The 17,850-nt window shown below is 43.6% G+C and overlaps 1 protein-coding gene across 2 annotated transcripts in view; it reads left to right on the plus strand.

Annotated features, from left to right (window-relative positions):
- Window positions 1-17,850, plus strand: part of SECISBP2L (SECIS binding protein 2 like) — a 407,516-nt gene that overhangs the window by 106,569 nt on the left and 283,097 nt on the right. For both annotated transcript variants that reach the window (XM_053717458.1, XM_053717457.1), the window contains exons 5-7: window positions 3,491-3,714; window positions 4,406-4,430; window positions 15,625-15,737. In XM_053717458.1, the coding sequence (XP_053573433.1) occupies window positions 3,491-3,714; window positions 4,406-4,430; window positions 15,625-15,737 (362 nt within the window). The remainder of the gene's footprint in view (window positions 1-3,490; window positions 3,715-4,405; window positions 4,431-15,624; window positions 15,738-17,850) is intronic.

Raw genomic sequence — 17,850 nt, forward strand, 5'->3', positions numbered from 1 at the left:
GGGATAAATCCAAGCAGAACAAGAAGCCTGCAGAAACAAAGTGAAGATGAAGGGGCGGCCCCTGATCCTGCGTTGGATGGTGTTGGAGGCAGACTATCTCTCTTTGTGGAGGCTTGGTTGGGGGACATGCAAGACCTTTGGGTTCTAGAGGTCATTGCTCAGGGTTACAGGATAGTTTTCAAATCTCATCCGTCCAGGGGCAGATTCCTCTTATAAAACCTGTCTTCAAGACCAGAGAAATAAGAAGCTTTTCTAGGGTGCATGAGGGATCTCTCCTCTCTGGGAGTAATTGTTCCAGTACTTCTATCAGAGAGAGGTCTAGGGTACTACTCAAACCTTTTTGTGGTCTTAAAGAAGGAGGGCAAGATTCGCCTGATTCTAGACCTAAAGTGCCTAATCAAGTTTCTGTCGGTCCCATCGTTTAAGATGGTGACGAAATGGTCTATTCTGCCCTTAGTTCAGGAGGGGACAGTTCATGACTACTATAGACTTGAAGGATGCTTACCTACATGTGCCAATTCACAAGGATCACTTCAAGTTCTTAAGATTCGCCTTTCTGGGCCAGCACTTCCAGTTTGTAGCTCCTCCTTTTCCTTTTGGTCTGGCTACTACTTCAAGAGTCTTTACGAAGGTTCTGGGGGCTCTGCTCTCGGTCGCGAGGTCCAGAGGTATTGCAGTAGCGCCATACTTGAATGACATCCTGGTCCAGGCTCCGTCCTGCTGGCTGGCAGAAGACCATTCAAGAGCTCTTCTTCTTCAATCTCATGGATGGAAGTTAAACTTAGGAAAGAGTTCTCTGGTCCCCAGTACCAGGGTGGAATTCCTGGGCATGATAATAGATTCCATATCCATGAGGATATAACTTACAGACCAGAGACGTTGCAAAATTACTTCCAATTGTCTTGCCTCCAGACCTCCTCGGAGCCATCTGTGGCCCGGTGTATTGAGGTAATTGGGCTCATGGTGTCCAGCATAGATATCATTCCATTCGCCAGGTTCCATCTCAGACCTCTTCAGCTGTGTATGCTGGGGCAATGGAATGGCGACCACTCGGATCTGTCTCAACAGATTTCTTTGGACAACCGGTCGAGAGAATCGCTCTCTTTGTAGCTCTGTCCAGATCGCCTGTCCCAAGGGACGTCTTTCTGGAGACCATATTGGGAGATTGTGACTATGGACACAAGTCTCTCAGGATGGGGAGCCGTTTGGGGTGCCAGGAAGGCACAGGGCCGGTGGACTCAAGAGGAATCTCTTCTCCCGATCAACATGGAACTTCGAGCGATCTTCATTGCTCTGAAGGCTTGGCTTCTTCTGGGTTCATCCCAGTTTATCAGATTTCAATCGGACAACATTACCTCGTGGCTTACATCAACCATCAGGGGGGAACAAGGAGCTCCCTAGCAACGAGGGAAGTATCTCGGATTCTGGAATGGGCAGAGGCCCACAACTGCTCACTGTCACCGATCCACATTCCGGGTGTGGACAACTAGGAAGAGGATTTCCTCAGCAGACAATCCTTTCATCGGGTGAATGGTCTCTCCATCCCGAGGTGTTTGCAGAGATTTGCAACAGATGGGGACGCCGGAGATAGATCTCATGGATTCCCGACTCAATTCCAAGCTACCCAGATACGGGTCGCGGTCCAGGGATCCACAGGCAGAGCTGATAGATGCATTAGCAGTGCCTTGGTGGTTCAAACTAGTTTACATTTTTTCCACCGTTACCACTTCTATCTCGGGTAGTGGCCCGCATCAAGCAGGAACAAGCCTTGGCAATCCTAATTGCTCCATTGTGGCCGCGAAGGATGTGGTTTGCGGACCTGGTGGGGATGTCCTCATCTCGACCATGGGGGTCACCTTGTCGCATAGATCTGCTGGAACAGGGTCCCTTTTGTTCATCAGAATGTAGATTCTCTGAGGCTGACTGCGTGTAGATTGAACGTTTAGTCCTAGCCAAGAGAGGTTTTTCTGAGAGAGTGATTGATACTCTCATTCAAGCTAGAAAGCCGGTCACTCGTCGCATCTATCATAAGGTGTGGAGGACCTACTTATTCTGGTGTGAATATTGTGGAATCCCCTGGCATAGGGTCAGGGTGTCCAGGATTCTTTCCTTTCTCCAAGATGATTTGGAGAAGGGACTTGCAGCTAGTTCCTTAAAGGGACAGATTTCGGCTCTATCTGTGTTATTACGCAAGAGGCTCGCTGAGCTTCCTGAAATACAGTCTTTTGTTCAGGCTCTGTCTAAAATCAGGTCTGTTTAGACATTCCGCTCCTCCTTGGAGTTTAAATCTGGTTCTTAAGGTATTGCAGAGGTCTCCAATTGAGCCCATGCATTCAGTTAACATTAAGTTACTGTCTTGGAAGGTTCTTTTTATACTGGCTATTGCCTCAGCACACAGAGTCTCTGAGATAGCGGCTTTGCAATGTGAGCCTCCTTACCTAGTTTTTCATGCTGACAAGGCAGTTCTTCGCACTGGGTTGGGTTTTCTCCCTAAGGATGTGTCTGATTGCAACATCAATCAGTAGATTGTGGTTCCTTCCTTGTGTCCTAATCTTTCGTCTGTGAAGGAACGATTGCTTCATAATCTGGATGTGGTTCGGGTTTTGAAATTCTATCTTTAGGCCACGAAGGATTTTAGACAGACTTCGGCATTGTTTGTTGTCTATTCTGGGAAGCGCAGAGGGCAGAAGGCTTCTTCCACTTCCCTATCTTTTTGGTTGAGGAGCATTATTCGCTTAGCTTATGGAACAGCAGGACATAAGCCTCCTCAGAGGATTACGGCTCATTCAACTAGAGCTGTGGCTTCATCTTGGACCTTCAAGAATGAGGCCTCTATGGAGCAGATTTGTAGGGCGGCTACCTGGTCCTCCTTACATACTTTTTCAAAGTTTTACAAATTTGACGTTTTTGCTTCGGCTGAAGCAGCCTTTGGGAATAAGGTTTTGCAGGCTGTGGTGCCCTCAGAATAGGGTCCCTCCCCTCTCTCTTACCCTCCCGTTTTCATTTAGTGTCCTCTAGAGCTTGGGTATATGTTTCCCACAAGTAATGAATGAAGCCGTGGACTCTCCTCATATTAAGATGGAAAACATAAATTATGCTTACCTGATAATTTCCTTTCCATCTGTATGAGGAGAGTCCAAGGCCCCCGCCTGTTTTCTCCGTTGGGCGCACCAAAATGTTTTGTTCTTCTGACACCATTTATACCCTGATATTTCTCCTACTGTTCCTTGTTCCCTCGGCAGAATGACAGAAAGTATTTAAGCCTTTGGCTGGGGTGTCTCTGCCTCCTCCTGGTTGCCAGGTTCTGTATTCCCACAAGTAAGGAATGAAGCCGTGGACTCTCCTCATACAGATGGAAAGGAAATTATTAGGTAGACATAATTTGTTTTTAATGGAAACAATAAAAACAATATTGTATGTTTCAAACTGTTCTATGAAAGAAAGCTGGCTTATTGAACATTTTAAATGAGAAAAATCAATTTCTTTTCAGATTTTCCTACTGAAATAGCTAACAAATCACTCTCCGAGAGCACAGGTGCAACACCTTGGAAATCCAAACCAAGACGAAGACGGTCCTCACACCCTGCTGCAGAATCTTCAAGTGAGCAGGGAGCTAGCGAAGCTGATATTGACAGCGACAGTGGATACTGCAGTCCAAAACATTGTCAAGCTGCGGCTGTGTGCTCAAGGCACACAGATTGTAGTACAGTCAATGTACGTGTGCTTTTGTTTTTTTAATTTTTCTTTTAACTTCTGCAGTCAATATTGTGCATGTGTTGATACAGATTATTAATTTTGGCCTATACCAAGAAAGCAATAGGCTAATATGTAACTGATTTTAATGTAATTGTAAATTTGTATTTTATTCGGTTTTTCCTCTCAAACTCTTGAGTCACACCCACATAAAGGGACATACAAGTACTTTGCTGCTGTTTTCCTTAGCATCTTTTCACAGGCCCACATTGGGAGGGCTTTTGCATTGTGAATATTTCACACCCTTGTTGTCTACGATACACAAAAAAAGTTAGAGTGAATGGAGCAAGCCATACCATTCCCATTAACCCATACAACAGCAGTAAGTCACTGAGTGCCATTAGTTATTTGTGCAGTGTTAGTTTGTAAGCACTCCCTCTCGTATTGTTTTTGTTTACACAGCTTAATTACATCAGCTTCTCTAATGAGCAGGAAAGAGCTGAAGTTGTTTTCTGTTCTAGCAGACTGACATACACAAGATTTTTCTTGTTGTCAGGCTATCCCTTCCAGTTGACATGGTGACCTGACATTCAGTATTTGTCAAGCCCCAAGAGCATTGTTAAAGAATAATGTTTTTATAGAGATTACACATAATTTTTTAAATTTATTTTTTAAATAAATAACAATTTTTTTTATTTTTATTTTTTTGCAGATAGCTGATCCTTCAGCATGTGCAGGTAACATATGAAGTTTACAGATTGGCTGTGTATGTTTAAAGGGTTAATAATTGGGTAATATGGAATTAAAATGTCTCAGTGAGTGTGGTACTATGTATAAATAAAGTGGAATTAATTGAATATATCTTAGTGGCTTATAAATATACTTCATTGTCTCACAACTTAATTTTTAGGGAATAAATGCCAAGATCGTTATTAATTCCAGAGAGGCAGTATCAAAAGATCAAGAGCAGGTTCTAGTATTAAAATGCCAAATTTGTTTAAAATATTTTATTTTTAAATGGAATCTTTTTAAAAGAAGGGGATTTACCTCCTTCAAAAGAGTTCAAACTGTAGTCTAAATGGCCCTTCTCGAACACCCCATTTCTGCTACAGATTAGAGTGTGAATAGGAATTGGAACATAAACATGTATGATGGCTCCTGGTGTGCTCACCGGCTTTTATCCCTATTTTTAAAAGGACCAGACCATAACCTCGACTTTGTATTTATCTCCTTTGCAGGGCTAAAACACGAAGAAAGGGGTAAACAAGAACAAATTTGTTAAAAATAAAAATGATCCTGCAAAATATATAATTTTCTTCTTAAACGGGAAGAGGCCACCGCTGCATTCATTACTTTTGGGAATTCAGAACCTGGCCACCAGGAGGAGGCAAAGACACCCCAGCCAAAGGCTTAAATACCTCCCCCACTTCCCTCATCCCCCAGTCATTCTTTGCCTTTCGTCTCAGGAGGTTGGCAGAGAAATGTCAGAAGATTGAAGATGGTCTCTCATGGAGGGTATTACTCTTCGAAATGGGACTGGAGTTTTAAATAATCCTGTTAGCCTCTCAGTGAGAACATGGGTGAAAGTTCGGAGATGCAGGGAGAGTCTTTCTGCGAAACCATCCCGACTCATATTAACAGCTCCTGGGCAATCAGCGTTGACGAGTTTCGCTGCCTGCCTTTATTCACTCAAGTCCATGTCAGAAGTGAGGCTACTATCTGTCACACTTGAAGGGCCGTGCTCCTGTTCCACGGCGTAGATTCCGGTAAGATAGTTTCATTTTATTTCGATGTGAATGTAATGTTAACAAAAGAAGTGAGGGTCCCAGTGGGACTCCTTTTATCTTATGGAATCAAGTTTTAATATCTCCTGAGGGGGGTTATTGAACAGGGGGGCATTTAATCATGTTTGTTATGTGATTTTGTCTGCTATTGTGTAGTGATACTTGGGCTCATGGCTAATCGGACATAACAGCCTTATTTTATCAGCTTGCGCAGTCCTAGGGACTGGCGTGTTTTTTTTGCTTACACGATGCACCTCGTGACCGGGTGTGGGCACGTTGTATTCCATTTCCGCACCTTGACAGAGTGGCGACATAGAGAGTGTGTTTGTTAGTTGTCTGGTTTGTCCATAATTGCAATCTTCAAGTTATGGAGGATTCAGATTTTTTGGAGACGGATATCTCCGATTCGGAGTATACGTCTTGCGAAGAGTATAAAATGGCCAGGGTTACCCATGCCCTTCAGTTATGTTCCACTTGCCGTTCTAGAGTACTCTCCGAATCAGGGAATTTAGAGTCCATTGAGCCATCCGCCCCTGAGGATTCCATGTCTCGTGAGACGCGTGCCCCAGGACCTTCTTTTGCTACGCAAGCAGGTGTCCCTATGGCCATTACTCCTTCTCCGGAAGGCGGCTTGTTTCCTCCAGAGGTTACAGCACGGTTCCGCATGGCCATATCTATGGCGCTGGCACATTTAGATCTTCCTGTGAGGTAGTGAGGTATTTTTAAGATACTGTCAGTGTTCTGTTATCCGGGGTTCATCGGGCGTGGGATCGCCTGAGTCAAGTTAGACCTTCTGGGTAAGCGATGTCCTCTGAGGCTTCAGGGGCCCCACCCTCGGGGCTGGGTTACCCATTGATCCGGCGGGGGAAAAGTTTGCCTTCCGTTATAGACTGGCACGTCTTCATGTTTAATTAATGCAAGTTTTGGCAGTGCTGGAGGATTCCAGCCCTACTGGGCCGAGGAATCCTCTGTCTTCTGTGCCGGACAGCAAACTGGATTAGACGTGTAGGGATGAAGCAATCGCTTTAACGTCTCCGTTTTTCTTTTAAGTATCTATTCCAGTTCTGAGGTTGGACCTCTAATCGGCTGGTCTGTTTGGTGGGCCGTTTTCCTTGGGCGTTCACTTGGGCGTTCACCCTTGGGTGCTGCCTTCATTTTCTTTAATCTGGTTAGAATATATTTGATTTGTTTTAGGAAGCTTATGTCTGCTATAATTTCTTTTACAAGATACGACGAGTCCACGGATTTCATCCTTATTTGTGGGATATCGCCTCCTGGTCAGCAGGAAGTGGCAAAGATCTCCACAGCAGAGCTGTATATATATAGCCTCTCCCTTCCCTCCCCCTCCAGTCATTCTCTTTGCCTGTGTTAGTGATAGGAAGAGGCAGAGTGAGGTGTTAGTTTTAGTTTTCTTCTATCAAGAGTTTATTATTTTTAAAGTGGTGCCACAGTGTGCTACTTTGTTCTGGGGTTTAGCCTAGACCAAATCAATCTCTTCAGTACAAAAAGAGAAGCATTTGGTGGCTTCAAAGCAATGGGAACTTGTGGGATTTTATTCTCACTGTGCCTCCCATAAATTGTATGCTGCCCTTTTAGGGGGAAAATCTGAGAGATTTAACTCAGTTTTTTTCCTCATTATCCTCAGGTCCATGTGAGCAGTAGGACTTCACACCAGGAGAGCTGCCTTTGCTGTCGGCAGTTGGAGGTAAGTGCCATTTTTATTTCCTGGGCATAGAAGAAGAATGGGCTCAGAAGACATTGGCCTCTCTCATGGTGTATAGCAGCCCTCAGAGTGAAGGGCTCCTTATTCCGGTATAAGGATTCTCCTTCCTGGGAGACGAGACTAGACAGCTATGTTTTTAATTAGGGTTCCCCTTGTAAAAGCTAGTCTTTAAATCAGGGTTCCCCTTGTAAAAGCTAGTCTTTAAGTCAGGTTTCCCCTTATAAAAATTTTGCCCGGCGTTTTCATATGTAATAGTGCAGACCGGGTGATTCTGTGTGTGACTGGCCACTTTCTCCCTAGATAATGGAGGGTATTTTCGGTTATGCAGTGTTATGGGGACGTTTTTGTACACTTTGGTACATCTCCCAGCGGTTAAGATGGCGACCGGGAGATGTCTGTATCAGACTCTGTATACGCCCACGAATGGCGGTACTTGGGAACACTTTATCTTTTCGTGCCCTTTCTTTTTTTGTTATTCCTGGCGGGTCATTATAATCTGGCATGTCGGCGGAGAAGATGTCCGGAGTCTGTGACACTATGTCTATAGAAGGGCTTATGTAGTTCTCCCGGCGGTTCCCTAAGTCTTCCTTGCCGCCCGGGAGTTGTCCGCTACGTCATCGTCCAGGAGGGGCGGTCTTTAGGACGCCATGAACTTGGCATGTTTCAGTCCCATTAAAAGCAGGAGAGGATTTGGACGATTCTTTCATTGATCCAGGAGGGTCAATATATGACTACCGTGGGCTTAAAGGATGCATATCTTCACATTCCTGCCCACAGAGTTCATTACCAGTTTCTAAGGTTTGCTTTCTGGACAAACATTTTCTGTTCGTGGCTCTTCCCTTCAGGCTGGCCACGGCACCCAGGATCTTGACAAGGTTCTAGAGTCTCTACTGGCGGTACTCAGACCGCTGGTCATTGCAGTGGCGCCTTATCTGGACGATATTCAGATCCAGGCATCGTCTTATCATCTAACAAGGTCTCATACCAACATGGTTCTGTCCTTTCTAAGGACTCACGGGTGGAAGGTGAATGCAGAAAAGAGTTCACTAATTCCACAGACAAGGGTTCATTTCCTGGGAACTCTAATAGATTTAGTATCCATGAAAATCTTCTTGACGGAGGTCAGGAAGTTAAAGATTCTGAATACATGCCGAGCCCTTCAGTCCAATCCTCGACCTTCAGTGGCCCAGTGCATGGAGGTAATTGGATTGATGGTGGCGGCAATCAACATAATTCCGTTTGCTCGTTTTCATCTCAGATCTCTACAACTGAGCATGCTCAGTCAGTGGAATGGAGATTATGCAAATTTGTCTCCTCAGATATATCTGGATCAGGAGACAAGAGACTCTCTTCTTTGGTGGTTGTCGCAGGATCATCTGTCCCAAGGGACGTGCTTCTGCAGACCCTCATGGGTGATAGTGACAACAGATGCCAGTCTACTAGGTTGGGGTGCAGTCTCGAATTCCCTGGAGGCTCAGGGTGTGTGGACTCGGTCAGAGTCTCTACTTCCAATCAATATTCTGGAGTTAAGAGCGATATTCAATGTGCTTCAGGCTTGACCTCAGTTGGCTTTGGCCAAATTCATCTGGTTTCAGTCGGACAACATCACGACTGGCTTACATCAATCATCAGGGAGGAACAAGGAGTTCCTTAGAGATGACAGAAGTATCCAAGATAATTCGGTGGGCGGAGGCTCACTCTTGTTATCTGTCAGCAATATACATCCCAGGAGTGGACAACTGGGAAGCAGACTTTTTGAGCAGACAGACGTTTTATCCAGGGGAATGGGAACTTCATCCGGAGGTCTTTGCCGCTCTGATTTTCAGGTGGGACAGACCGGAATTGGATCTGATGGTGTCTCGTTAGAATGCCAAGCTCCCAAGATACGGATCCAGATCAAGGGATCCTCAGGCCGAACTGATGCCTTGGCAGTGCCTTTGGTATGCGGATCTGGTGGACATGTCCTCTCTGCCACCGTGGAAGCGGGACTTTCTCATTCAGTGACCCTTCCATCCCCCGAATCTAGTTTCTCTGCAGCTAAACTGCTTGGAGATTGAACGCTTGATTTTATCTAAGCAAGGGTTCTCTGATTCGGTCATTGATACTTTGATTCAGGCACGGAAGCCTGTTACTAGATATATTTACCATAAGATATGGCGTAAATATCTTTATTGGTGCGAATCCAAGGGCTACTCATGGAGTAGGGTTAGGATTCCCAGGATTTTAGCTTTTCTCCAAGAAGAATTGGAGAAAGGGCTTTGTCTATTCTGTTACACAAACGTCTGTCAGATGTTCCAGACGTTCAATCTTTTTGTCAGGCTCTAGCTAGAATCAGGCCTGTGTTTTGACCAATTGCTCCTCCTTGGAGTTTGAATTTAGTTCTTAAAGTTCTTCAAGGGGTTCCGTTTGAACCCGTGCATTCCATAGATATTAAGTTGTTATCTTGGAAAGTTTTATTTTTGGTTGTTATTTCTTCTGCTCGCAGAGTTTCTGAGTGTTCGGCTTTACAATGTGATACACCTTATCTTATTTTCCCTGCTGATAAGGTGGTGTTACGTACCAAACCTGGGTTTTTTCCTAAGGTTGTTTCTAACAAGAATATTGATCAGGAAATTGTTGTTCCTTAATTATGTCCTATGTTACATAACTTAGATGTAGTTTGCGCCTTAAAGTTTTACTTGCAGGCGACTAAGGAGTGGTTTTTGCTGGGAAACGTAGGGGTCAGAAGGCGCTAGCTGCTGTTCCTTAGGGTTCATGTCACCCACGTGGTGCCGGTACGCTGGTTATCCTGTTGGGTCGTTCACTTATTGGAGTGTTCATTTTTTTATGTTTTTTTTTTATCAATTACTTGAGGGGGTGCTTTCGTTTCTTATACGTCAGCTTGGTCCTCATCCTCAATGAACGGAGTGTTGGAGAGATTGTATAGGTCCTCTGCCGTTCCTTATGTGGGGATCCGTCTATGACTCCTCGTGGGTTCTGGAGGTTTTTGGCCTCGGAACCGAAGTTCTCCATTCCCAAGTGGTTTGGAAGTTTGGATGACCGATGGTCAGTTGTGGTACCAGTTTGGATGACTATTTTCGTTAAATCTTGGTATTTTCCCTGTGTCTGTTTTTCTTGTGGCCTAGTCGTAGGTACCCCTCGAGGTTGCTGGGACTGGTTTTTCCCTTCTTGAGTGGTCTGGTCATCTGAGTCCGGAAGTTTGGGTATATCTGTCTCCCCCTTTTTGTCAGTATATCGCGCACTCTCATAAGATTTAGCGCAGGCCGGCAACCGCCTCTGGTCCGCTTCTCAGCGGGAATTGTGGGCTTGTCTGTTATTCCTGGTACAGGAATTTCCGGGAGGATGATCCTGTGAGGATCTTTGGCTCTCCAACTAGGGGGCTTGTTAAGCTTCCCGGAGTAGCCTAGTGGGTCGCCCAGTTGCCCACATGGCTAAGGTTGCGTGTTGAATCCAGCTTTTGTGGTATATTCTCCATTATATGGAGCCTTGTCCCTGGTAGACTCCGGGGTCCCTGGACTTGAAGTGTTGCACTCAAACCTCTAGGAGCTCTTGTTTTCTGGGGTTGCAGGTGGAGGGTCTAGGGTTCAGCTCCACCTACGGGTGCGGATTGCCATCTCGGAGGCCTGTCTAGATGTCTTTCATTGATCTTGGTCTGAGTCTCTTGCGAGCGTCCAATGTTCAAGGACATTGGGGTGTGGAATGCACTACCTAGAGTGCCCTTTTCCGTATGAGGCAACTTGGTGGTTCCTCAGGACATAGGGCCTGTTTTTGGAGGTCTGGCTTAGGTCTGAGTTTTTGGGGTCCGGGTCGCTGCACTCGGTCCTGGGCAGTTCAGTTTCAAACTTTAGGGTTTAGAACGTCCGCTTGTCTCTTCGGGGGGTTGTTTTTTTTAATCTCTCATGGGAGATTTTGTATCTGCCTTATGGTTAATTTGCTGCCTTTCAGGTGGATCTACGGTTGTCGCCAGTGGCAACTTTTGCATATAATGTAGGCTTGAGGTTGTTTGTCTCAACTGAGCTAGTAGTAATGACCGTTGGGTTATTAATCAATGGTATTGTTTTACCATTTTCTTTGGTTTCTTTGCCTTGCCTACGGCTGGGGAAGTGGTCCCCTTTTCTTTTGTCCTTTTGGGGAGGATTTGGAAGTATACAGTTTCCATGGAGACCCTGTGGGTCCTTATCTTCTCGTTCGAGGATTCTTTTCTTCCGTCCTTGCGTGTGGGATATCAGGGGAGCTGGCTCTGGTACTAGGGTATTGTGGTAGCTCTGTGCCCTATCTCCCTTTTGGGAGTGTTCCTTCTTAGAGCCGGGAACTGTGTAAGGGTTTCGAAACACAAGCATGAACAGCCAGCTGTAGTAGCCTGATGGCTAGCTTAGCTGCCTGGCAAGCGGAAGGTTTGCGGTTTGAAACCAACTGCAGCCACTTGCACTTGGGATGTGTGCTCGCAAGCTTTATATTTTTTCTTGGATTTGTGGTACAAGCCAGCTTCTAGTTATTGGTCAGAGTGCTTCTCCAATGCGTTAGTTTCCTCTTAGGACCTCCGTTCTCTCTTGTGGCGGATGTTACCAGACCTTTTTTTGGGTTAGGTCCGTTTCTTGGAGTGGAGGTCAGGGATCTGGCTGCTCTCTTGGGTCTGACCATGTACTTTCTGTTGACCCTGTTATCCTACCTGGTGGGGGGTTCACGGGTGTTCCTCCCTTCACTGGTTGCATTGCTGCTAGTGCTGGATGTCTTCTGGGGTCCGGATTTTCCTGGTCGGGAGTTACTGTCGATAATTCGGCAATCTCTGTGGGATGGGGTCCCATGATGACTTGGGGTCAGCTGGAGCGCGCAAGTTCTGTCAGTTGTTGTTCTGTGTTTCGCAGAGAGCCTTCTTTTTCTGCTGGGACAGTTAGTTCCCCCATCCTGTCGGTGGGCTCTGTGTTTTTCCTTCGGTCCTGATATTGTTTTCCTACCTAAATGTGGCTAGTTTTAGCGGTTGTCTGCTAGACTAGGGTTCAGTGGGGAGCTTGTGGCTTCCTTGGAGCACCATACGTTATAGGGTGTTGTGTCAAAGGATCTGATGATGGATTTTTGTGTTTCCTAACGGTCGCTCTTTCATAGGTTGGGAATGTCTCTTTGGGAGATGGACTTTATAGAGTCCTTTTCTCTGTGTGTTTGTCCTGTAACAACCTTCATTTAGCTTTGTCTTTGGGGTTTTCTTACCCTATTCTGATGGTCCTTTGGATCTCCTTTTGGGTACTCCGCTCTCCCCTTCAGGGGTAGGTAGAGATGCTTTCCCTTCTGGTAAGTTTGTGCGATCTGGGAGCCTGCGGGACTTGGCTCCTTGGAGGCATTGTGCTCAGTGGAATCTAAGGATTTTGAGTGGTCTCCAGCACGGCATGCTGGTTGTTTAACTGATGGGTTACTTTTGTTTTCAGTTTTTTATGAGTAAGTTCAGGCTGTGGTGTCCTTCGAAGGGGCCCCCTTCTGTACCCGCCCTTTGTTTGCATTCAGTGTCCTCTATAGCTTGGATATTGTTTTCCCAAAAGTAATGAATGCAGCTTTCCGTTTAAGAAGAAAACCTTAAATTATGCATATCTGATCATTTTCTTTTCTTCTTACAGGAAGAGTCCACAGCTTCCCGCCCGCGTTTATTGATGAGGTGGCTGTAATTTAGTTTCTTCTTCTGGCAGCTTTTTCACCCTGATATTTCTCCTACTGTTCCTTGTTTTCTTGGCAGAATGACTGGGGGATGAGGGAAGTGGGGGAGATATTTAAACCTTTGGCTGGGGTGTCTTTGCCTCCTCGTGGTGGCCAGTTTCTGAATTCCCAAAAGTAATGAATGCAGCTGTGGACTCTTCCTGTCAGAAGAAAAGAAAATTATCAGGTAAGCATAGTTTAAGTTTTTATTTTTATACTAGAATCTCCCTTTTTTTTTTTTTTTTTTTTTTTTTTAAATAATTTTTATTGAGAAAGGTAAAGATCATCATACATAGGAATCAGATAGATATGATAATACAAGTCATGCCAAAACGATGATAGATAGTATACAATTAACAATAGGTTTGTTGAGCATAGTAAAACATAAAGAACTCAAAGCCTTTGAAAACTGAAAAATATGTTAAACAAATTAATAACAGAGAGACTATGGTTGTTGGCTTTCAGGTATATACTAATTAAAAACATCTTATTCTGAATGCCTCTGCCAGACTCATCTTCCTTACACGTCGCTCTTCATCTGCTGCTCCTCTCTGCCAATTCCTTCACTGGCTTCCTCTTGGATCAAACACAAAATTCTCACTCTGACATACAAAGCCCTCAACTGCACTGCTCCCCCTATATCTCAGACCTTGTCTCCAGATACTCTCCCTCCCGTCCGCTTCGCTCTGCTCATGACCTCCTACTCTCCTCTCTGGTTACTTTATCGCACTCCCGTTTACAGGACTTCTCCAGACTGGCTCCCATCTTGTGGAACTCTGCCTCGCCCCACAAGACCCTAGTTTTGAAAGCTTCAAGCGCTCCCTAAAGACTCTACTGTTCATGGATGCAGACAACCTATGCTAACCTTACTTTATACCAGTTCCACTCCTCCATTGCTATCCCCTGAACCCCCTTAGCATGTAAGCCTAAGAGTCCAGCCATTTGTAGATCACCTTCTTAAGAGTGGATTACAACAGTGCAACTCTTGGCAGGGCCCTCTACCCATCTGATCCCTTTAATTGTTTTGTTGTACTCCCCTTTGTTTATAGTGCTGCAGAATCTGTTGGCGCTCTACAAATAACCAATAATAATAATAATAATAATAATAATATTCTATCTAAATGTTTCTCATTTTCTGTTTTATACCACATGGTTCAATATCTCTCTAAGATTATAAAAACCAAGTGGGGAAGGGAGGGAAAGCAGAAGGGGAATGAGGAGGCACTTAGGGGTAGTTGTCTGAGAGTCTCAGCAGGGAAATTTCTCAATCCAAGGTGTCCAAATCTCATAATAAGTGTCCATTTTATCTAATATCGAGAAGGAGTATGATTCCATTCGTAGAAGGAAGTTTACTGTTGCAATGATTTGTGAGATGGAGGGGGAGATGTTTGTTTCCACGCTTTTGCGATTTCAAGTTTAATGGACATAAGTAGATAAATGATTAAAGATTTTTGGGCGGCAGGTAATGTCGGGAACTCTAAATGAAGGAGACAAGTTTGTGGGCTAAGTGAGGAGGTAATATGCAATGAATTAATAATGTCTAAGAGCCGTGTCCAAACAGGCTCAATCTTTGGGCAAAACCGCCATATGTGAGCTTGTGTTCCTAACTGGCCACAGCCTCTCCAGCATGTGGGTGGGGGGTGTACTGTAGATCTTGTGTAGAGCAGTAGGGACTAAATGCCAACGGACAGTGAGCTTATAATGAAGTTCCCATAGTGTTGAACAATGTAACAATTTTTTAGTGAAAATTATTTCACTATACCAGGAGTCGGCGTCAGCAGTGAAGTGTAGTTCCCTCTCCCATGCTATATGTTGGGAAATTTTATGTTGAGAGGAGGGGTTAAGCAAAATGTCATAATGGAAGGAGAGTGTCCCCTTGAGCTTATGGGTTTGTGACCATCTCAGTTCCCATCCCGTAGCAACTCTGAGGTTCATCTTTGGAAATCCCCACGCTCGAAAGAATCTCCATTTTAAACATGCATAGAAGCGGATGAGGCCGCTTTTGTTTTTCAAGTGTCAACGACACTGGAAAACAGCAAAAATGTAGATCCTCAAACATTGCTGGTTTAGGAAATCTGCTTAAAGGGATATGAAACCAAAATAAATCCTATTGTGATTCAGACAGAGCATACAATTTAAAAATAGTTTCCAATTTCTATGATCAAATTTTGTTTTGTTCGCAGTGGTATTCTTTGTGTAAAGAGATACTTAAGTAGGTGTCTGTAGCACTACATGGCAGGAAATAGTGCTGCCAGCTAGTGCTCTTGCAAATGTATACCATTCTTGTAAAATTGCTGCCATAAAGTGCTCCAGATATGAGCATGCTCCTGAGCTTACAACCCTGATTTTAAACAACATATACCAAGAGAATGAATAAAATTTGATAATAAAAGTAAATTAGAAAGTTGTTTAAAATTTGTATGCTCTATCTGAATCATGAAATAAACCTTTTGGGTTTCATGTCCCTTGAAATGGTTGTACAGTAGTGTAACATTGTTTATGCTGGTGATACTCATTATTAAAACAATTAATATGGTAGGTTTACTCTAAACTAGTAGTTTGTCACCTATGAATAGTTGTGTATTTGGGGTATTAGTGCAAAGGGGACAGCATATGTAATGATCATTTATTGGCTTACAAAGTAGAGTAAACCCATTTCTACATGGACTTGCAGTGTCATTAGTGGTATTTAAATTCAGGCAATTGTGTTTCTAACTCTCACATTTTTTTATTGGGAAACAGGAGGAAGTTGGGCCAGTGTAGCTTCCCAAGCTACCATGAAGCGTCCATGGAATGACAAAGGTCATGTATTTCCTACTGGAGGAAAACAGACTGAGTTAAGGAATAATGCTCAGGTATTTTGAATTTTATTTTATAGCAGTAGCTAAGATGACAAAGTTTAATTTTATTCTCAAAGGGATATTCCAGCCAAAATTGGAAACCACATGGGTGCATTTCAGTATTGACCAGAAGCAATTTTGTAATATAAATGCATTAGCAAAAAGGCTTCTAATAAAATATATAGCTGTTTCAAAAGTGTATGCACCATGCACCAGCATTTTAAACCCAATACTTGTTTGGAGAGCCTAAGGTGCTTGTACCATCTGGTAATGACTCATTTTGTTAATTGCTGACATGATACAAGCCCCACTGATGATCTGAGCAGTTGCATTATTTAAAATGTGGGTGCAGTGAAAATATCTAGCTATACTTCACATGCACGTGGAGAGAAAAATGTTAACAATAAAACAGTGATAACTCTTAATAGAAGCATTTTTGCCAATGCATGCATATTGCAAATATGTTTCTATTAAAAAATGTAATCAATCTATGTGCATTTATATTTTGACTTGAATGTCCCTTTAATTATAATGAAACAAATTTGTCGAATCACATTGTTGGAAAAACATTATATAATATAATATAGTCTTACAACACAATCCAAAATACATGTGAATGTGTGCATTTCATGTTTTAAAGCACCCACTCTCTCTCTTGTTTTTTGGTCTCATCGTTATGTGTTCTCCTTCTGTAAACCATTATGTCCCATGTTATTATGCCAAAAATATAGATTAGGGTTGTAGTATTTTTTTTTTTAATAAAAAAAAAATAAACTCAGGATTTCCAGGGTCAGGAGAATTTAAAGATCCTTTAGATTGGATTGGATGTAGGTTTTGAAAGTGTGTTTGTTTTCTTGTGCCATGCATAAAGCTTTAGGTTGGAGAGAAACTCAAAGTATAATAATATACTTCGTAACAGTTAAGTAGTTACAAAACAATTGGAGACTTCATAGTCTTTCAGTCTCTCCTCATTGTTCTGGACATGGTAGTCAGATAGTAAGAGAAACGAACAAGTGTTTTTTGTTTTTGTTTTTCAAAGAGAAACTTGAATACTGAAACTTGACTGTATAAATCTCACATGACTTAAACTGTAATAACATAATATTAAAAATGTAAGAGCAAGATTGTTGACCGAAAAGGGACAGTGTACTGTAAAACTGGTTTCTGTGTTTCCAATTACTTGTTATACCAGCTGCAGAGTTAAAAATGTATGGGAAATTGTCCTTATAGGTATATTTTCTTTTCTATAGATGGCAAGAGTCCACAAGCTGTTACTGATAGAATATACATTCCTACCAGGAGGAGGCAAAGTCTCCCAAACCTCATAAGCCTACAAATACCCTGCCCACCTCACATATACCTCAGTTTAAAACTTTGCCTCCTTAGGAGGTGGTGAAGCATGATGTGCTTGAATCTTCAATGAAAGGGGCTTCTAAGTATTTTGAAGCCCAGTTCCTCTTAAAGTACAGTGTTTGTCTGAGGGAAGTGAAGGGAGTACTGCCTGATGATCATGACACCATGTTTTCACCTGTGAGAAATCTGTTCTTAAGGCTCTCTGTAAATTCGGGTTGCAGGGATTCATCTTCTACCTCCCTTTACAGATTGACATTATACTCCTCTACCATTACCTCTGCTGATATGTTTCAGTACTGGTTTGGCTGTCTGCTATGTATGGATGAGTGTCTTAACGGTAAGTATGTCTTTAATTCCATCTTAATATGAGCAGAGTCGACGGCATCATTCCTTACTTGTGGGAATACAGAACCTGGCCACCAGGAGGAGGCAAAGACACCCCAGTCAAAGGCTTAAATACCTCCCCCACTCCCCTCATCCCCCAGTCATTCTTTGCCTTTTGTCACAGGAAGTTGGCAGAAAAGTGTCGGAAGATTTCAGAGTAGTTCCTTATGGAGTGTAGTACTCTTCGCGATGGGACTGGAGTTTTAAGTAGTCTCGTCAGCCTCTCGGTGAAAGAATCGACGAAAGTTAGAGTCTGGAGATGCAGGGAGAGTCTTTCTGCGAGCCCATCCAGACTCATATTAACAGCTCCTTAAGCAATCAGCGTTGACGAGTTTTGCTGCCTGTTTACTTCACTCAAGTCCATGTCAGAAGCGCTGCTACAATCTGTCAA

The sequence above is a fragment of the Bombina bombina genome, chromosome 6 (genome assembly GCF_027579735.1).
Source record: "Bombina bombina isolate aBomBom1 chromosome 6, aBomBom1.pri, whole genome shotgun sequence".
Taxonomy (NCBI): Eukaryota; Metazoa; Chordata; class Amphibia; order Anura; family Bombinatoridae; genus Bombina; species Bombina bombina.